A 22,493-nucleotide genomic window follows, 5' to 3' on the forward strand; every position below is an offset into this window, starting at 1 on the left:
AGTCCTTTTTAAAAAATATTTTTTGTTTAAAAAATATTAAAATATTATTTTTAATTTTCAACATTAATATTTTAAAATAATAATTTAATATATATTTTTAAAAACAAAATCCATCCCACTCCAAAACAGGGCTGTAATAATTCAAGCTCTTTACCGTTCTGGATCGGAATTTCCAGAGGCAGAAAATAATTGTCTGAAAGTGACAGCATTCTGGACCAGCAAGGCACAGCGAGAAGCTGACGACTCCCTCCCTTTTTATTTCTTCTGATATAATATTTGCCCCTATCTGATCACGGTCCGGACATCTACCGTTTTTTGCTTACACTTTTTGTTAATTATTGACTGCCACGTTAGGAATTGACCATGCACGCGTGACCAGTGTCTTTGCAAGTGTCTTGACGCTTGATATTGATATTGTACTATTTGTTTTTTAAAATAGTTGTTTTAAAAAAATTTATATTAAAATAATATTTTTTATTTTTTAAAATTTAATTTTAACGACCACGTATATAAACAGTAAAAAAGTATAAAAAAATAAATTAAATTTTAGAAAATCTCTGTTTAACCTGTACTCTCTGAAACAGGGCATAATATCCAAATTGACCTGTGTTTTATCCTTATCCTGGCCGGCATCATTCTCTTGTACACAGATCCTCTGGACAGTGTCAGTAAAGTATTTTTGAATAGTAATTCTTTTTTAAAAATAATTTTTGTTTATAATATATTAAAATAATATATTTTTTATTTTTTAAAATTTATCTTAATATCCATACATCAAAATAATATATATAAAAAATTTATTCAAAAAACAAATTTTAAAAGCAATTTTTTTTTAAAAAAACAAATATACTTTAATAATGCTCATTGTCAATACAAACTTGCTTTTGTAGCTCTTTCCAACACATTCCAGTAATGTACCGAACTATCATAATTATACTCATAATTTTATTGTTGAGAATTTTTTTTTATATTGCGTAAAATAAATATATATCTTATTAAACATATTGAAAAAGATTTGATGAGAAGATCTTAGTAAAAATGTGAGAAATATTTAAGACTTAACTATTAAATTTTACAAGTTTGCGATGTAATTGAAAATGACTACATTAGTCAGGAACTAAATTGATTCTATCTTTTCTTCTTCTAATTTTGGCTTTAACTAGTAAAATTTTACTTGAATTTATGTGTTGAAACCAGCTTCCTTTTCGATTAATTATTGAAATATTAAAATAATTTATGAGGTCAAATGTATGTCCGGAAGATATTTTTTAAAATGTATTTTTTAATAAAAATATATTAAAATAATTTTTTATTTAATTTTTATACTAATATATTAAAATCATCAAAATAATATCTAAAAAATATCAATTTAGTATATTTAAAAAAACATGTTAAATCACATTGCCAAATAAATACACTATGAAAAGTATACTTCACCATCGGATCCAACACCCCAGAGATTGCTGGAATAGTTTTTGGTGCAAAAAAAAAAAAGAGAAAAAGAGAGGTTATTTTATTATATCATGGTGATCTATCTCGGTACGTGAACTCCTCGAACCAGGAACATTAACAGAAGGTAAATAGGAAAAATGTCTTGAAACCTTTTGATAGTCTAATTTCAACGTTTGAAAGGGACGAGTAGCTGTCGATGAATTCTTGCTGAGCGGTTACCAGGCAAGGCTTCGGTAAAAGGCGATGCTTTGAGTTGCAAATACGCCACTTACCTTATGCACCCAGTCGCCTAGCTTTCTCAGTATCAATGCGTACATATTTGACATTTTGTCTGTGTTTTGATCGAGCATCCCTTGCTGCTTTTTTTTTCCTTTTCTTTTTAATATTAATATTCAAGTCAGTTTATTTACATCTTAATTAATATTTTAAAATTCTAAAATAAAAAATCAGGTAAATTTCTAATAACTTTAAAATTTATGATACATAAGTTGGTAGTTTTTGAAAAACAAATTCTTATTACAGAATGATAAAACACAAGAAAGTGTTCATAAGTAAAAAGTTAAAAGTTAGAACAACTATTTTTAAAATAAAAGGAAATAATAGCTATTCAATAAATGATTTTTTAATTTCATGAACGGATATTTTTTATAAAAACAAAAATTATATATTTATTGATTGATACTATTTCAGAATCATAGAATTCTTTCAAATATCCTTTAAAAAACCGATATTAGTAAATATATAGATAAAACTTAAAAGGTGAATCGAACGATTCCTTGCTGTCTAGAGAATTTGAAAAAGGTAAAAAAAAAACAATTAGAAAACATCTCTTTTTCCAAAGGTTAAAATTATCTCTATAAATAAAGAGTGTATCATGGTTGAATCAACACTAAAATTCTGATAACTATGGTTTATAGGGAGTGAAATATCAAAAACAAAAAGATATCTAACACGCGCTAAAAACGGGAGTGAGAAATAAAACGAAAATTGGAGAATCCAAACCCGATCCTGCAAAACCAAGAGAGGGAGATTTGTGTAGCTTAAAGCACAAACACAGTGGATCCCACACCCAATACACACTGGTCCCCCCCACCCTCTCATCTTCTCTCCCTCAGCAGCAACTGAAAAGAAGAAAAAAAGAAGAAGGAAAAGCCAGCACTTCCACAACACTAGCACCACAGTACTTCCCCGCTGCCCATTCATACAAAGTAGCGAGAGAAAAACAAAAGTAAATACTACTCCCTGCAAACATCAACCAAAGCTTTTCCTGCAGCCGAGCTAACCTGTCGGAGCATTCCAGGGAGAGAGCTAGCAAAATTTTGAGAGATTTAGAGAGAGAAAGTGTGTGTTTTAGAGATAGGGTACGAGAATAACCAGGACTCTTGTTAATTTAGTTTCATTTCTAAGCTTTTAGAAAGAGAGAAACAAGAAGAGGAAAAAAATTCCAGCTGTCTTCTGTCTCTCAGCATAATTCTGCCGTACAAGATTCTTTTTCATTTTCGTTTATTTGTTTAACAGGTGCCTTTTTATATAATTTTTAATTATTTATTTTGTTATGTTCTCTTTGTTTCTGGTTAAATGCTGTTCGGTTGTTCCTTCCTCTTGCTTTGTTTAATTTCTATCTAGGGTTTCGAGATCTCTCTCTGCTTCAGAATTTTGGATTTTTATTTTGACTTTTCATGTTATCGCGTGGAATTAAAGGGTTTTTTAAGGTAAGGAACGGTGGTAAGGGGGATAATCGCAAAGCAAGTTTATCGAATTCCACATTTCTTTGCCTTTTGTTACTTTATTGCAGTTGATTGTGAATGAAGTTAAGGATTTTTTTTCGTTTATTGAATTTTTAGATGCTTGATGCAGTCAGATTTGGAGGTTAGGTGTTTTTTTGCTCAACTGCCTTGTACAAAACGGTTGGTGATTATATCTAATTTGTTTAATGACATTTCCAAGTTTTTTTTTTTTTAGTTCTAGCATAAATGTGTTGTTCAAAAATATAAACAGCTAGGAAATCAATGGAATAAAAGAGATTTAGTGACCCCCGAATCGAAAATTAGGTAGTAGATTGGGTAGTGGGTGAATTGCTTTGAGATTCTTTTGTGTTCTTCTTTTAAGAAAATTTTGATTGATGATATCTATATTTCTGCTTGTCTTGATTGTGCTTGAACAAGAGGTAATCATATTATGTTTTTCCTAAGAATAACATGACTCTGCGGATGTTGTTTGGATAAATAAATACGGGCTGTTCAAAGTGCCTAATGATTAGTGGACTCTTTGATCTCCATTTGCAGGTTTATCAGCAGAAGGATCAATCCATGTAATATTATTAATTTCATAATATGGAAAGGGTTGCAGAATCGAAGGCTCTTCCTGTGAAACTGCCTGTTGTGAGTCATGTATCGATAAATGCTTATGTAGTGTCTGGGAGAGAAGCGAGCCAGGCACCCAAGCTGCAGACAGGTCTGGTAAGAGATGTGGCGGGGCGATTTAACGTAAAACAACCCCAAATTACGGACTTTCCTGTGCCTGTTAGACCGTGGAAAGGAAAAGTCTCTGCAATTATTGAAGAAGAGTTGATGCCTGATGTTGTTACTTCTAAGGGCAGTGGTGATTACTTTGATGAAGGTTGCCCTGGTTCTTTCTCCGGGGCAAGTCATCCACCTGAACCTATTGATACAGATCTAATAATGAAAACAGTGTATGTACCAATCGGTCAAAAGAAAGCTGAGCCTCGATGCCTTGTGAAGAGTATGTCTGTGAAGGGGCCTTTTCTAGAAGATCTTTCAATCAGGGTTCCACCCAAAAAACCAAGCCTGGTGGTTCTTTCTCCAGCAGAAAGTTTGGTTGAAGAAACTAATGACTTAGTTGCATTGCCTACTCCATTTTCAGTTCCTCGTGCATCACAAAATACAGAAAACTCTCTCCTTCCACCTGATTCAGAAGAGAACGATTGTGTGTGGGACACTTCTTTGCCTCCTAGTGGAGATGTGAGTCCACATAGCAGCATTGACAGTACTGGTGTTGTCACAGCTATGAGCATTGTCAATAGCTGCGCCAGTACATATCGGAGTGATGCTATTACAAGTGATGGCATGCTTAGTATAGATAGAAACTGTGAGAGCACAAAAGGGAGTGTTAGAGGGGATTCACTTGAAAGTGCAAAGACTAGTGTTAGTCGAGCAAGTGACAGCAGTGGCCTTAGTGATGACAGTAATTGGAGCAATATTACTGGGAGTGCAAATAAGCCTCACAAAGGAAATGATCCTAGGTGGAAGGCTATTCTTGCCATTCGAACACGGGATGGATTTTTGGGTATGAATCACTTTAGATTATTCAAACGGCTTGGGTGTGGTGACATTGGCAGTGTTTATCTCTCAGAGCTGAGCGGGACTCGGTGTTTTTTTGCAATGAAAGTAATGGACAAGGCTTCCCTTGCAAGCAGGAAAAAGTTGACAAGGGCTCAGACAGAAAGGGAGATTTTGCAGTTGTTGGATCATCCATTTCTGCCGACTTTGTATACTCATTTTGAGACAGACAGATTCTCATGTTTGGTAATGGAATACTGTCCAGGAGGTGATCTGCACACTCTGAGGCAACGACAACCTGGGAAACATTTTTCTGAGTATGCTGCAAGGTATGTTTTCTCCATTACCTGCAGCATTCATTTATTTGATCATTTTGAACAAAGAGTGGTGTCTTTAGTTCTCTTCCTTTATGCCATTTCCTACTATGCCTTGCTTCGCAGCATGTGATTAAACATCAGGTTAGAAGTTGTGCGCTGCTAAGTTTTTAAATTTTGTTGGAGGTGCATGGTTTTCAAATTTTTTCATAGTTAAAAGTTAATGGGACCATCATGTTATAGTTATGAGAATAAACTAATTGATTGTTCAGAACCCTTTTCCCTGTTAACAAAGCTAGATCACTTCAAAACCTAAAACAATAATTTTCCTAGCTGTGTCTAGTCAACATCACTAGAAAATTTTCCACTCCATGCTATCATCTCAGACTGCTTAGGAAAACCATCTCCATGATTTATTTTTTTCACTCATCGTTGATGCTTAAACTGTGTGCAAAATGAAAGGCAGAAAGGCACATGTAAATGGGTTTTTACCACAGTTCAAACTTGATTGCTTGTAAATAGCGCCTGTTACTGTAGTAATTGCAAAGATGGAAACATAGCATCATAATTTCTTTTAGTGGACAATTCCATGATTTTTTATTCACTCATTGTTAATGCTTAAACTGTGTACAAAATAAAAGGCTAGAAAGGCACATGTAGATGGGTTTTTACCACAGTTCAAATTTGATTGCTTGTATATAGTGCCTGTTACTGTAGTGAATTGCCAAGATGGAAACATAGCATCATAGTTTCTTTTAGTGGATATTTCGTCATATTTCCTCATGTAAGTATAAAATTAAAATCTCCATGTATGAGTCTGTGTCCTTCAAGTTATCAGGGATGAAAACCAGTGAAATATTAAACGGACGTGGAAAAAGGTAAGCATAGAAGAGATGATTAAGCTTGAAGAAAATTGGATCAAATTCTAAAATGTTAAACGCAGTGGACTTATGTAGCTTCCATAGTATTTGTTTTCAAAATATTAAATGCAGATGTCTTCCATTGATTAACGCTGTCATATTTTAGCCCACATACCAATGCAGGGATGGGAAATGAACGGTTTTGCTGTCACTAGCTGTTGTTTCCTTTCACATTTCTTTCTCTCTTTGGAATGACAATAGCATTCAGATCTAGTCCAGGGAGGGCATGCACTTAAAGGAGATCAGTGGAACAGAAATGTACCGTGTCATATTGGGCTGCCTTAATTGAAACCAATTTCAGAGTTCAGACTTTGACTCTCCCTGATATTGTCTAATTTTAATTTCCAATTCTTGGCCCTGTTGAAATTTTACATGCAAGTTTCCTTCCTAAAGGATGGCAGCATCACCAATCTCCTCTTTCACAATCTAAAGTACTCTCAGGACAGAGAGTGTTGCCTTTGTCTCCTATCTAACAGGATCTTGAGAATGCTGCCTCATTTATATGGTAAAATGCTCCAGTCACTGTTGTAAGATCTCACGCACAACAAGTGATGCTAGCACACTAGAGTACCTATTCTGAATGCTTTGGAAACAAAAATATGGCTCAGTTCAATATTCCAACCCCTATGAAACAATTGAAATCTATCTCTACCTCTTTGTAGCCCCCAATGTGTAGTAAACATTCCTGTACATGAAGCTTCAAACTTTTGGACTGCACAAGTTACCTATCAACTACGATCAAATAATGTCCCAAACTAGATCTTGATGTTAGGTTTTTGCTGATAACTATGAAATGGAGGGATCCCTCTGGAGTCGGATCGATTTCCTTCCATGATATTTTAGGAACAAAATAGATTGTCCCTCATCAACTATAAATACTATACTTGCTGCAAAATGTTCTCTCCTACCCTCCAGCTCTCCCTTTTTTGATTTGATCACCGTCTAATTTTTGCCAACATTAGTAATTTTGAGCTGAGAAACTATTTAGTAATTGCTTTCTTAATGTGTGCAGATTTTATGCGGCAGAGGTTTTATTGGCACTTGAATATCTTCACATGCTTGGAGTTGTTTACAGAGACTTGAAACCTGAAAATGTCCTTGTCCGTGATGATGGCCACATAATGCTTTCAGACTTTGACCTTTCCCTTAGATGTGCAGTTTCACCAACCCTGATAAGAGCCTCATTTGATTCTGACCCTTCAAAACGAGCTGTTGGTGGTGCATTCTGTGTTCAGCCTGCCTGTATTGAGCCTTCGTCGGCTTGCATCCTACCTTCATGTTTTGTGCCTCGTATCTTCCCTCAGAAAAGTAAGAAAAAAAACAGAAAACCTGGAAAAGATCTTGGGCTGCAAACTAGTTCACTTCCAGAACTCGTGGCAGAACCGACAGCTGCTCGGTCCATGTCCTTTGTTGGTACCCATGAATACCTGGCCCCTGAAATCATCAAGGGAGAAGGGCATGGCAGTGCAGTTGATTGGTGGACATTTGGCATTTTCTTGCATGAGCTATTATATGGTAAAACCCCATTCAAGGGTTCAGGAAACCGAGCTACCCTGTTCAATGTGGTCGGGCAGCAGCTTAGATTCCCAGATTCACCAGCAACTAGTTATGCTAGTCGAGATTTGATCCGAGGCTTACTGGTGAAGGAACCTCAACACAGGTTAGGGGTGAAGAGGGGTGCAACTGAGATCAAGCAGCACCCTTTCTTTGAAGGTGTGAATTGGGCTCTAATTAGGTGTAGCACGCCACCTGAAGTGCCAAGACCAGTGGAAACTGAGCCGCCTCCTGTCAAGTCTGGGGCAGTTGACAAAATTGGGGTCGGCATTGTTGGCAGCAGCAGCAAAAGGAGGATGGCTGGGACAGACGTGAGGCCTGGGGGTAATTATCTGGACTTCGAGTTCTTTTAGCACAGGCTTGTTTAGCTGTATTCAGCCTGTATAGTAAATGTGTCATTTGTTAATCTTACAAGAACATGCCTGCATTACCCCGTTCTGATAATCACCTTCCTCATAAGAGGATAAAGCATCAGTTGGAAATCAGCAGCTTTAATTTACAGAGTAGTTTAGGTTTCGCCCATTGGGTTTTAGTGGTTGAGCAGCACTATCCATTTGAATCATTACAAACTTAGTATTCTTAGTCGAGTGGCATTTTTAAGAACTAAATGATATCAATGGCCAGCTTTTACCAGTTTCATTACCGAGTAATGCTAAAAATTTTATTCATTGAATGAGGGGGGTTTCCATTGGCGGATCTCAAAAAACCAATGGTTAAAATATTCCAGTTGGTGATAGTGATGACAATCATGAAAACCTGGTTCCATGGAGTTCTGTCCCATTTACCCAGACGAAGCTGGGTGTGGAGGAACTTTAGTTTCCATGGAGACGGGCATGGAGGTGGTAGAAATACTCGGAAATATTTCAGTATGGAGACGGGGTAGGATATCTTGCGATCCAATGGACTTTTATTAGCTGAATTTAGATATTTAAGTAATTTAATATGTTCATAATTTTTCAATATATTTTAAAAATAATCAATGTTAGTTTTTCTCCTAATTATTTCCTAATAAATCTAAAAAGGCTGGGATATGAGCAGTGAAATTTTTTTCTTCACATTTTTTTCTTTTTAATTTTTTCTTTTAATATTTATTAGATTTTTAATTTCTCTTCATAAATTGCTTTTTCCCCTAATTATTACCTTCTACGTCTAAAAATACTGGGATATTCTCTCTCGCTGTTTAGTGAAATTTTTTTATATATATATATTTTTCTTTTTTTCTTTTTAATCTTTTTTATTTTTTTAATTGTTTTGATTTATTTTTTATAAAATAATCACAATTTTAAACAAATATTTTAATATTTGATTTATTTTTAATTTTATAAATATTTATTTTTAATAACAATACTAAATAATTTTCTATAATTTTATTTTTCTTTTCTGGAGCCGCAAGATGATTGAAAGTTGCCTTCGACAGAAATGGAAGCCACGTATGGAGGTTAGGAAACTTCCGTGAAAACTTCCTCGGCTTCGCTACTCCTAATTACAAGCCTGCAGGGTTCCATTTACCATTAACGAAGCAGGAGATATATCCAGATTCAACCTCTGCTCCGATGACTGAAAAATTAAGCATCTCCCCCTGTAGCAGCTGTCGTAGCGTGCATGAAATTGACAAAAACCTGTGTGTTACTCTTTCAAGGCAAAAAGATATCGTATTAGAAATTTAAGGCCCACCCATTTATACCTTTCTTTTTGCCTTTTCTTTTCGTCAATTAGTTTGGTCCCCTGCCTGCTCCTCTATCCCACCATTGTTACATGCATCTGGACGCTACAGCTTCACTTCTTGCGGAGTCCTTTTTACCTCTTCTGGTGTCTAAATATCAGCAAATCTGTCATGGTGGTTTTTGAAAGTGATCGCCCGTTTGGTGATTATCTGACACGCCCTGTAGCATACCTGAACTTGGGAAAGTTGACTGGATTGCTTTGAAAACGCTAGTAGTAGGAACAGCAATTATGCCAGGATGAAGAAATCATACACACTAGCTAGGAACTGGTTTATGTAACATTTGTTAGTAATCTAGATGGTTTAGTGGTAAAAGTTTAAAATTAAAAAATTTATTTTTCTGTTATTTCAGGTTTGAGCTTTATAGTTGCTAATATAATAATCAATGAAAATTTCAAAACCCGTAAAATTAATTAAGATACGTACCAACTCAAACACCATACTAATAATAAAAAAACATTTACTAGTTTGCTTGTTGCCTTAATTTATTAAACAAAAAGGCATAGTTATAAAAGCCTGGCCCTAGTTTTGTTTTTAAACTGTTTGAGAAGTTGACAATTGATATGCTAAAATATATATTATTAAACTGTTTAACTCGTGATTTAAGTAAAACTCGGTTAGATATTTCTAAGAATTTTTGAAGTTTTTTTCTAGAATAATATTATTTTTAAATAAATTTAGGTTGATTTACTAGCCTGCAAGTTAATTCGGCTAATTTTCAACCCAGGTATTGAACCGAGCCTCATAAATATTATAAAAAGTGAAGGAAAGGAAAGGAAAAACCTTGAGGTATATTGGCTTATAAGGTCACCCGAAGATCTCAATCATCTCCTCAGCTGTTTCCAGCTAATATGTTCCTGTTACTGCTGCCAGGCATCGGATAACGAGTCAAAATTGGTAAAGTAACATGACTTGGATTAAATACGGCCATTTTTTTCCAATCTTTCCATATTTTTAACCCTCCCCATCATCTTCTAGTCCAGCAACAGGATTATTTAACTCAAGCAAGATAGCAAGCATTTGATTCCATAACAGACATCAAGTGCTTGGTAGGATCCGATTCTTGCTGCTATACAAAGAAGACATGCAGAGGGCTTCAGATCCAAGGTAAGAAAATACATAAAGTAACTGGATTTTTTTTCCCAGAAGGTAAATAATCTAATAATTGTAGTTGGAGAAGATGACTGAGGTTTGCTTTTCAACAAGCAACATCGTCAGTGCAGAATGCTATATATATAATATGTGTTGCGGACTGAACTGTTCAGTGAATGAGTGAGGACCTGACCACTAAACTGGCTGCTCAATTATATTATTATTCGTTAGGTTTATTGCTTGCCGGTGAAATGTAAGATCATTGGCTTTAAAAAGCTAAAATTATAAGTTAATTTAATTAGATTTCTGCAATGAAGCTGTATAACGTGCATGGGATTCTCAAATCCAAACCACTTTGTTTTCCCTTTTTTTTTACACTTTATTTTTTAATTGCCTTGCATCTCTGGATTTGAATGGAAAAGGGATTCTTCTGAGAAACAATTTCAAATTAGTATATATTTTTATTTCATTTCAATGATTAGATGGCATCAAATGTGTTACAAGTCAGAACATGTAGCCTGGCTTTATATTTGATTGTTGCATCGTGTTCATATTTTGCCAGACTTAATTTTATAAGAGGGTGGTTTGCTGTAACCAGCTAGGTCCGCAAGATCTTCAAATTAGATCTAGAAAATCTTGTTTTTTTCCATTATTTTTCTAATTAATTTTGAATTTTAATCAATCTTTTTATTTGACTTTATATTTTTTTTTGTTAGGTCGGGTGTGTTTTTTTTTTGGTAAATTATTGAATCATAAACTTCTCAGAAAATATAGAGTTTTCTCTTTATTTACTTACAGTTGCAGCTGTAATTTTAGGGTTTAAGAATTCTAATACTTTAAATATTTTAACCAATTTTTATACATTATTATTATAAAGTCTTATTTTCAACTGATTTTAAGCATGTCCTCCATTAAAAAGTGTGCTCATGAGCTGGTAGAGGTGAGTATTGGATAAGAAGGAGCTATTTCAGATAGTTTTTTGAATTATCCGAATTTTATTATTTTATGTAAATTCTGACTTAAAATAAGTTTTAATTTTTTGAATTACATTTTATCTTATTCATATTTCGGATAATTTGGATAACCTGAATTACCTGAATCTTGAACCCACTAATTGCTTGCCAAAATTCCTCTAAACTTCTTAATTAACTGGAAAAATAAAATTAGATCCTAGAAAAGCTTTGACTCTCCAAAATTAGATTTAAGGAAAATCACAAGCACATTAATTTCAGAAATTTATAAATAAATTAAAAATATAATTCAAGTAATTTGAGATGCCCGATTTTTTTTCCTCCTGTTTACAGGTAATTCTCCAGATTACTCATTCTCTAAAATTTTTAAAAATTCATTATCCAAATTGTTAAGATAATTGGTAATTCAGGTCTTTTTCGTAGAAGGTTAGTGGTCAAGCTATAATAGATTCCACATTACAAGGTAACGAATGCAAGGAGCTAGAAGAACAGTGAAAGCAAAAATCATGAGGAAAAAGAAGTATTAATTTATTAATCATGCTGAAACTGTGAAACCCTGATACTACAATCCAAGCAAATTCCTGTACAGAGAGACATTTCACTCTCTTTAAACTTAGAAGGATGACCAAACCGCAAAAAAGTTCCATATATTTACATGTCAAAAACCCCCCCAAGAAAATAATGACAATAATCATAAGAGCTCACAGCCAAAAAATTCCCAGCCCTTTTGAAATTCCAGCTTAACACGAAGATCCAAGTAGAAAAATTATGCATGCTATTTGATGGCGTAGGAACGGTTGCATACCAATTGAAGTGCCTCCATAAACAAGGAAGAAAAACTGGTCATTGCCTGAAAAACCCCAGGGAGGCCTGTCTGAAGGTTATTTAGTGTCATTGCTCTTGTCACCTCTACTGCCTTAGCATGCCTCAGCATTTCATCTTCCACACGCCTCTGACAGGCTACAAGCTCTGATTTCTTTTCAGCCAGTGGATCACGAGCATCCAAAAACTGTCCATTATCAGATCCACCAGTATCAGGAGGTCCAATGCCAACCATGGAGTATGAGTGGTAGAACTTTCTTTCTAAGCTGCGAAGAGAGGAAGCCTTCTTTTCCAGCTCCTTTGATGCAGTATCGGTTCGCTTTCTAATCTTGAGCTCTTCAGTTTGTTTTGTAGATATCACATGAACAACATTGATAAAGCTCTTGATGGCTTCAGAAGCTACCGTGTCAGGGACACGGTCAAGGGCAAGCTTCCACTCATCACAGAAGGCATATACATCAGAGGGTTCCATGTTGGCATTCATGTTGTCATTGCTTACAGGAATAAGGGTGAGCTTGAACCAGCCATGGATGGATTGAATAAAGTCCCGTTGGAACTTTATCAGTTGGCAGAAACTGGAGTGCCAAGCAGAAACAGCTGATTCAAGGTCACGTGTAGCCTGCTTGTGCAATTCAGAAGTTGAATCACCCTTGGCTGATTGGTTCACAAGGCCACGGACTTGCTGCACAATGTGGTTCTGAACTTCATGGTATTGATGCATTGACTTCCACATGTACATGAACCTGCATTCAAATCAGATCCATAAATATACCAGTCTAGATGGATGTCATTTTAGCAGCCCACAATTTCATCATTCAAATCACAAAGACACCAGGGTGCCATAGAGGCATGGTGCAGATGATGTTTCTCAAATATATCTGATCAGATTATGACTGTCAAGTCACATCTGGGTTCTAAAGTGCCTCCATACATGGCAGAAGCATATTCAGTCTTTTAATGGACAATAATGGTGCCTGCTAGTTCTTTAATCCGATTTCTCTTTCCGACTTTTCTCTACATACAACAGCAGACCACAAGCTAGCATCACCGAGTTACCATCAATCATAAGGCCTTGTAAGGTAGCTGGAAGCTACAAACGTGTAAAATAAACCCTCAGATGTCGTCAAATGGATGTCATAATCTACAGTAGCCTAATCTAGGGCTGTTACTCAAATGGTCATATATTCCAAAACATAATAAACATGATCGAGTAACCAAAGCACTGATAATGCTGTGACGTGTACACCTAACACTAGAGTAGCCCTCTTTCAAGGGAGTGTTTGGAACACAGGTTAAATATTCAAAACATTCAATTTTGTTTTTATTAAAAATTAATTTTTTTATATATTTTAAATTGTTTTGATATTTTGATCTTAAAAATAATTTTAAAAAAATATAAAAAATATTATTTTTATATAAAAAATATTTTGTATCAATCAAAACATTAATAGATATCAATCAAAACATTAATAGATTTGATAGATAAATGATGACATAAGAATAACAAGCCTAGCAATAAATGGTTGTTGAGTTTACCACATCAAGAAAAGAGGCTAACAGTCCAGCAGGGTGGGTCATATCATACTTAAGTCCCTTCCACCAAACTTTCCACCCATACTTTAACCTCAAAAGGCCCCACCAATCAGATGAAACAAAATCAATGGGAGGTCTAGGGTTGGGGCCACTGCCTGATTTTGAGAGGTAGTTTAGCAATGGGCAGTCAAGGAGGGCAATGCACATGTGGATACAGACTGGATGAAGCAACAGGCATAGCAGTGCTACCCCAAATAATGCTTCACCTACCAAGGCAAGCTGCAAAGGTCTTATCTCATGCGAGGTTAAAAGTCAGGATTTAATTCAGTAGTATGAAACCAGATCAACTAGGGAGAGGCACATTCTTCAAATCGAAATATACAGGTAGAAAATGCCTCTTTTGAGAATGTACTAGCGGCTTTGCTTGGAAATGGTTCTTGATTATAGAAATAGTTTAAAGATTTTGACCTGGGCAAGAAACTGGACAGTACTACGATTAAAGCTATGTGGCCTCACAACCACCACAAATTGTTGATGCAGATTGATCTCATATTTGTGCATAAACATAATTTACTCATAAAGCTGAAAAATGAAATGGCATACCCATGACAGAGTTCAACTAGCTGAGGAACAAGATCACTGTCTCTAAGTCCAATAATGGCCGTTGAGGTGGTAGAAACAGCCTGAGATGTAACAATAATCAGAGATTGCAGTCTTGTTATTGCAGCTTTGGTCTTGTCTAGCTTTGCTTCATCCCCCTTGTATTCCTGACTTTGTAGAGTCGACAGCTTCTTCTCATGCTCAATTTTAACACCTTCTCTAGCCTACAAAAGCACATTACCAAATTGTTCTATGCATTAGCACTCATCAACACATAATCCTAACACAACTGGATACTAAAATTCAGATGCAATAATGCACAATAAATGCATCAACTTGATGGGAAAAAAGCGCCCTCTTAGGTGGACCGACCACTAACATGTTCCTGGAGAAAACAACACTAGTCCTTGTCCTACTGACAGGTTGTCAAGGGCATTCTAGCCATTAACAAAACAATGAAAGCAATAGACAGGTAATTCAAGGAAAATGACAAACCATCCAAAAACTGTTAATAGCTGGGATAATCCTATATGACACCTTTTTAGACGGTTCATGTCCTCTTTCCTACATATAAACTTCAACATGCAGGCTCTGACCCGTGTGTTTTCACAGGTATAATCCGGATACAGCAATCGCATCAACAGTCGCTAGTGCTAGAAATTTTCTAGCTATTTTTGGTTTTTGGCAATTTTTTTAAAAAAATTGATAAAACAGTACAATTAAAAAAATTAATGAAATAACACAATTTATACATAATTATAAAACATGTTTTTTAACTATGCTATTTTGTTATTATTTTTAATTAATTGTGCTTATTTTAAAAAAAATATCAATTTTCTAACCACCATGAATGATGCTATCCATCACATAATTAAGATTGGTAGGGGATATTTTTGCAGAAAAAACCACTTGCATGTATTCTGCACTACTAAAAATTATAGTTTTTTTTTAACCAATATTTTTTTGTAAATTATGTAAAAACTGTAATATATATTAATTCTCAGGATATTTTCAAATCTTTAATTAAAACAAAACACTCAACACTTTCAAATATATAATTAAAACAAAACACAGACAGCAATCAAGAAAATCAAACAGAGACTGACGAGAATGGGCCACGTTGGGTCATCGTAGTCAAAAACTGCGGTGGACTAACGCTGACCTCTCAAGCGCATTTCCTCCTCAATCCAACACCCTTTTTAACCCCAAAAACATCAATCTGGTAAAGGTAAATTAAGAGATAGAGAGATGAAAAAATGATAAAAAAAATAATTGTAAAAGAGTAATTCTAATTTTTCAGACAAAAACCACAGCCATTCGATTTGTGGTGCAAAACTTACCTTAACTTCGTCGTAGAGTTTCTTCTCCCAGGCCAACAACCGTTCTACGGTTGAACAAAGACTTCTTGGACCACCAGGTTCAATCAGTGAACCGGTATCGAGTCGATACTTCACGGCCAACGGTGGCTTTGAAGTCCAACTCGAGCTCAAGTTGCTCAAAACACTACTCGAATGATACACAGTCTCTGCAGCAATTAAACAAAAACCCAATATTATATTATAATCAAGATCAACTCTAAAATACTGAACAATTCAACAAAATGTAAAGAAGAAAAGAAGCCCTTGAGAAAAATTTGAAATTTACTCTTCAATTGCCGGAAACTTCTATCAAGCTGAGCTCTACCGATCTCAAGCATCACCGAAACCTGATCTCCAGCAGCAGCCGCCTTGTCAAAATTCTCCTTGATAGCCCCAACAATCTCATTCAAATCCTTATGTCTGACAACCATTTTCATATTAGAAACCTCTCCAGTCCTGTAACTGGTCGTCGAGGATCCCGCCTCAGACTTGTTATCCAACTTACCAAAAGCATTATCATATTGTTGTGGATGTGGTTGTTGCTGCGAAGGGTGCTTGACTGGCCCGAAATTGGACCGGGTTCCGATCTCGGATCTGGACTCAGTATCATTATCTTCGTCCGATGATGTTGTTGAGTTGCTGAGATGATCATGATCTCCCCATTCACTGCATTGAACTTCCTCTTGCTCCGTCTCGCTATAATTTTGTTGCTGCTGCTTCTTATGCTGTGTGTACTGCTTTTCGTTAAAGAAGTCATACTCTGAGAATCTCTCTGTTGCAACATCCTCATCTGCATCTGATGACGACCCATCATCAGTATCTAAATGGGGATGCTGTTGCTGTTGGTTGTGGTTGTGGTTGGCTTTTCGAGCGAAGAATTCTGAGTCTGGAGGGGAAGGAGGGTAGAAATTTTCCCAGTTCCATACAGAAGAAGCTTGAGAAGGCGTTGTAGAATAAGTTGAATGATTTTGAAAAGCAGTTGGATAATCATAATTCGATTTCGGAGAGACTGAAGGGCTTGATTCTGAAAGAATATGAGGAAGCTTTTGAGGCTTGACGCGGCGGTGGCGGTTAGACTTAGAGTGAATATTTGAAGAAGAAAGAATATGTGGAGGTTTAGAGCTAGCTATAGAAGGAGAAAATGGAGGAGGAGGTGGTGGAGGGTGGAAGGAGGGGGAAGGGGAAGGGGAAGGTGGTACATGTGGAGGGATAGGATTACTAGGAGGAGTTGGGCTGGTTGCTGTAGGAGGGTGGAGGATAACAACAGGGGTTTGATCAGAAACAGAGAGGGATTCACCAGCTGCGAAATTGGATAGAGCTGAGCCAGTGACTCGGAGTGAACGGCAGTAGTCTGCGTGTGCAGCAGCTAAGTGGTGGCGGGCGTAGACTGCTTCTTTCATTAGGCGGCGGCGCTCCTTGCACCGCCGTACTGTGTCCTCGTTGTCTAGCTTCGACGCCGTGCAGCCCATGTTCAGAAACAACAGGAAGTGGTGTTATATAAAGAATACTAATGGTGAAGTTTATATAGCTAAGTAGAGAATACTAGCGGTGACGCGTATGTAGGTGGGTGGCGCGTATCAGGTGGTGGCGCCTGAATTCTTTGTAAGAGAGTGAGAGCGGAGAGCAGGAGAGTGAGGTGTTATAGTGCAGGTGTTCATTGGACTGTTTGCTGTTTCTGTCCCCATCTCCTATATTTTCTCTGTTTTTTTATTTGTTTATTCATTGTAATTAACTTATTATAATATATATATATAAATATTAAAATATTGTTGGATTAGTTTTTGTAAAGTAAAAGTAAATTTTATTCGAAATATTTAAAAATTAATAGTTTTTTATTTGATATCAAAGATTTTTCTAATTTTTTTCTTTGATAATAAAAAATATATTTATATCTATTTCAAACGAAATTATTTTTTTATCAGCCTAATGTATTTAAGATTTGTTGTTGGGAACTTGACATGATAATTTGAATCACAAGTTCATTAATCATTAAATCCAATGCTAGAAAGGAGAAGTAATTAGTGATATAATAAATTAATAATGTTAGATTAGTGGTAAGTGATTGTTTATTAATGTTGGTAATATAATAAGGAATAGTGTAGGAAAAGGGAAGGGGTGTTTTTTGTTTTGTTTTTTTTTGTTTTTTGTTTTTTGCTAGCTAAGGCAGAGGGCATGGGGGTTTGGTGGTGGGGATCTTTTGTCAAATTGTGTGGGCCTTGTTAATTTATTATTAAGCAATTATTATAGTTATTGATTTTTTTTATTTTTTTTTTATATTTAGATGGTTACTTTATGTGATGAAAAGAAAATTATAACAAGTTTACTACAAGTCAAGATTATAAAAATTAAATGAGTTTGTTACATGTTAAAATTTTTAAAAATCAACAAGGTTTATTATGGATTAAAATCTTAAAAAAATAAGATCATCATAATTACAAAAAGACGCTTGAAATATTAGATTTTTATTTATCTCCATCCTGTATGAAAAAAACTAAAAAACTATTATAATATTGAATAAGAAAATAAAATAAAACCCCTAATAATACTAAATATAAAAATAAAAATAAAAATTCTAAATTCTGATACTCAATCCTTGCACATTTATTTCGAGAAAAAAACTTGTTTTAATTTTCCCTATTCATCTTGGAAATCATATCCTTTTTTAATTTCTTGGATCTTTCTTGAATTATTAATTTGATTTTTTTTTCTAACGTCTCATTATTTTACATAATATCTTGATAAATTTCCATGATTGGTCAATTAAGTATTAACTCTATCAAAGGGGAGGGAGGGGGGTCGTGAAATTGAATTATTAGGTATTTAGTAGAATGGGCCAGCCATTAATGAGAAAGTTTCTCACAAAACCATGATTATGTTTTTTCTTTTATTGGTAATTTTGATTATTACAACCATCTCCAACGGAGAAAAAAGATTTTTAAAAGCTTGAAATATAATCCAAACAATACAAAATTTCTTACAAGCAACGTCTCAAGCACACTCTCATTTTCTTCACAAGCAATCGATATAGCCAGAATATTAATTGTTACGGCAAGAAAAATGAATATAATAGTAATTGATTTTTTTGAAGTATAAAAAACAATGATAAAGCGCTATAACTGTAATTTACAAAGGAAAAAAAATTAACAGCTCCACATCGTAGTTAAAAAAGGAAAAAAAAACCGATTATCAATCCATAAGAGCCAAATATAGATTTATTAAATTACCCCTGATTAATTAACAAATAATATTTTAATTCCCTGAAAGAGACAACTCTACCCCTGCAACCAAGGTAATTTTTCAATGTATTAAAGAACAAAATGATCAATACACTACTTGAATTTACAATATTTCTCCTCGCATGCTACAAGACAAAAATTGACCTTTTAGTTTTTTTTTTATATATAATTTCCTTTTCATTATGAATTTATTGTTACTTTGAATGAATACATACGGTGTTAGTTACTATTTAAATATTGTACACGAGTTTTTTCAATCTTACCATTTTAATTTTGGATTCAAAACAATATGCTAAAACAGTAATTTCTCCCTCACCCAAATCTTTATAATGTGAAACCTCGTTTAAGATCCAACTAAAAAATCTTTTTTGCAATGGACATCTCGAAGAATATTTAGGTGGTATTTAGTTACTATTTTGAAATTAAAAAAACAAAAACAATGGAGACAATACAAAACAAACAGTAGTATAATTGTGTTTGGTAATGAAGTATAAGACAAAATGATTGTCTTTGTATTTTGTTTAGTTATGGTGGAAAAAATAAAATAAAATAAAAATCTATTTTACATTTAATATATATTGTTATCAAACTTACATATTCAAGAAAGTAATTAAAAATTATTTTTTTACTTTAGTTTATATTGAATGTTGAGATTAATAATATTATAATAACCTTAGTTATAAAATCATGAGTGACTTAATAGGTTGACCCACAGCCTGGATTGGTCCAGGTTTAAAAAAAATAGAGGAATAATTGACTTGACCTAACTCAATAAAAAATCCAAGTCAACCTAGAATAAAATACGGGTCAAAAACTCATTGATTTTTTTTAAAAAAAAATTATCAAAAAAAGGTTGTTTTGATTATTTTTTTTAAAATGGATTTACTGAGTTAGCCCTCCCAACTCGTGACCCGAATCTTGCCTCAAGTTGACTCTCAAGTTGGATTTTAAAACTATGATAAGAACCATTTTTATTAACTTGCTAACCCTCCCGACCCGTGCCCTGGTCAAACCCAAAACCAGATCTTAAAACTATGATAATAATAATTTTTATTCTTACATTGACTCAAGTCAACTCTCCTAGTTCGTGACCCAGCCCTTGTCCTTGGTTGACCCCTAAATCAAGTTTTAAAATTATGATAATAACTATTTTTATTTTACATCAACCCGAGTTGACCCACCTGACACTTGACCAAAGCCCTATCCCGATCGACCCCCGAGTCAGGTCTTAAGACTATGATAATAACTATTTTTGTCATTACATTGACCTGGATCAATGGTCAACTCACTCGTGACCCAAACCTTGCCCCAGTTTAACCCTCAAATCGGGTTTTAAAATTATAATAATATTCACTTGTATTTTTATGCTGACACGGGTCAACTCGACCTATGACTCGAACCTCGACTAGTGACATGAGATTTGCCCCGAATCGACCATTGAATTTAATTTTAAAATTTTGATAATAACTATTTTTATCCTTATATGACCTAGTTAAATAATTTTGAAATTTATAGTTTTTTACAAAGATATTTTAGGAATAAAAAATAAAAAAATATTATCTTTTGAAACATATCTACTTTGCATCTTATAGTTTAGATGTATAGAAACTTACTTCAAAATTGTTTTAGAGATAGATTTGTTTTCATGTCTACATCTCTATCTCTTCAACCAAATATTTTTTTATCTTCATAGTATGTCTTTTCTGTTTCATGATAGCAACTAAATGATACCTTAATATATTTGATAATATAGCGCATAATATTTTTACAAAAATATTTTTTAATTAAAAATATATTAAAATATTTTTAAAAAAATTTCAGCATTAGCACATTATAATCATATAAAAAAAACATTTTAAAACATTAATTTTTTTCCATACAACAAAAATACTTCTTAAAAAGCTGAATAAACAGCAGACAGATAATTAATACTGAAATATAAAAACTCAAAACTGGATCAAAGCATTAAAATCATTACTTACGGTGTTATACAATGTAGTTAAATCACTGCTTTGAATAGAGAACTAACTAGGGCTGATTGTTATAAAATGATTATTTAAGAGCAAATGCAAAGCATGGAAAGGTAGAGAGAGTCGGGAAAAAAAAAGTAGGGGGTGAAAAGGATACCTGTAGTGTGAGGGAAAGGCAGAGATTGAAAACGGTGAAAGGATTGTGTTTTTTCTATCCCCATGGTCTTAGTAGCCTTGCTGGACCCAACCATCTTTTCCCTTCTTTTTATTATTTATCTTCTTTCGAAGGACAGTTTTTGCTTTCGATTTGTCATCCTTGGACCTCATCTTTACACAGTGTCCTGCGCACTTGCCTAGGGTTTGCATAGAAGAAATGACGGTTTGAAAGTTGCTCTCTTAGGGTTTGTATTCTGGGCTTTTCCCAATCCTTTTCAGACCCCAATTCTATTTAGGTCAGCATCTGATTCTTCATGAGCTTAAATGTTTCTTTCAAGATATTCCCTTTTTATTCTTTTCTTCAGGCAGCTTCTCTCCCAAGGTTTTTCCACCTTTTCGCTCTGCTTAATTGGTGTGGGCTGCGATAATCAAGGCTAGAGACCGAATTGCCCAAACCCTTTCTCTGTCTCCTAAATTTGTTATTGAATCCAAACCAAGATGCCATGACTGAGCTTTGTCGAGGTAGGAAGTTCACAGTGCACATATTTCAAAGCAGAAGATTAGTACTGTTCTTCCCTTGAAAATAATACCCTGTAGGACGGCCAGGTTCAAGTACTTTTCTAATATATTTTTTAACGGTAAAAACAGCCCACAGCCCACATTTGCTGCTCCAAATTGCAAACAGAGAAGTGGAAAAGCTGCAGCAAGTAAATAATTTTCCCAGCGGTGTAATTAACAGCGTCCAGCCGTCCAGGATGACTACAAAAGGTCGAAAACAAACAGATTTAGGGTTGGCAGCAATCCAAAGAAAATGATAGTACTGTTTTCATTCAAAAAGCAAACCAACGTGGAACATTTTTTCAGACCCGGCTCGAGAAGGTTATATAGTATTTTAGTAGAGGCCTTTACATCCATGATCCATCTATCTATACAGTCGGTGCATTGGGCAACCGTTTTATTTCAGTATGTACATTTAAATACAAGTACTAGGTAGTTTACGAGTTTCAAACAATGTTTTTTAAAAAAAAATTAATTTTTTATATATATTTGTATTGTTCTGATATAATGATACTAAAAATAACTTTTAAAAAAATAAAAAATTATTATTCTAATATATTTTAAAAATATATATTTGATTTTTCAGAAGATCAGAAAGGCTTTACCTTCGTGCTCCTTGTCCCAAAACATACTCGTGATTTAAAAAAATACAAGGACTAGATCTGCAAAAAAAGAAACACAGGGGCTTTAATAAGTAATCAGGAAATAAAATTTTAAGATACAAACTTGCCACCGAAGTTTCCCATCCTTGGGAGGGATAAGGGTTAGCCTTGATTTGTCTGCTAGTCCAAAGGCAATCTATATAATAAATCCTACAGTCTTTTTTTAGCTAATCTTCTTTTCCATCACCTAGCAAAATCGAGTTTGTTAACCAATAAAAAGAGAGAGAGAGAGAGAGGCTATATAGAGTTTTTGAAGTGTTTCTCATTGGGAGG

At 34.5% G+C, this 22,493-nt stretch overlaps 2 protein-coding genes across 4 annotated transcripts; one reads left to right on the plus strand and one right to left on the minus strand.

The window, feature by feature from the left end:
• The first annotated feature begins 2,523 nt into the window (after window positions 1-2,523).
• On the plus strand, window positions 2,524-8,013 carry LOC133681928 (serine/threonine-protein kinase D6PKL1-like). 3 transcript variants are annotated; one of them, XM_062105131.1, is made up of 3 exons: window positions 2,524-2,970; window positions 3,738-5,080; window positions 6,998-8,013. In XM_062105131.1, the coding sequence occupies exons 2-3, from the start codon at window positions 3,786-3,788 to the stop codon at window positions 7,890-7,892; spliced, it is 2,190 nt and encodes a 729-aa protein (XP_061961115.1). In that variant the 5' UTR covers window positions 2,524-2,970; window positions 3,738-3,785; the 3' UTR covers window positions 7,893-8,013. The 3 variants fall into 3 exon arrangements, with proteins under 3 accessions (XP_061961115.1, XP_061961116.1, XP_061961117.1); XM_062105132.1 differs by lacking the exon at window positions 2,524-2,970 and adding an exon at window positions 2,991-3,164; XM_062105133.1 differs by lacking the exon at window positions 2,524-2,970 and adding an exon at window positions 3,171-3,359.
• A 3,819-nt stretch (window positions 8,014-11,832) lies between these two features.
• LOC133681960 (nitrate regulatory gene2 protein-like) lies at window positions 11,833-17,314 on the minus strand. Its single transcript, XM_062105172.1, has 4 exons — window positions 15,925-17,314; window positions 15,621-15,805; window positions 14,284-14,504; window positions 11,833-12,890 (listed from the first exon to the last, which is right to left on the minus strand). The coding sequence occupies exons 1-4, from the start codon at window positions 17,105-17,107 to the stop codon at window positions 12,101-12,103; spliced, it is 2,379 nt and encodes a 792-aa protein (XP_061961156.1). The 5' UTR covers window positions 17,108-17,314; the 3' UTR covers window positions 11,833-12,100.
• Window positions 17,315-22,493: the final 5,179 nt, after the last annotated feature.

The sequence above is a fragment of the Populus nigra genome, chromosome 2 (assembly GCF_951802175.1).
Source record: "Populus nigra chromosome 2, ddPopNigr1.1, whole genome shotgun sequence".
NCBI classification, from domain to species: Eukaryota; Viridiplantae; Streptophyta; class Magnoliopsida; order Malpighiales; family Salicaceae; genus Populus; species Populus nigra.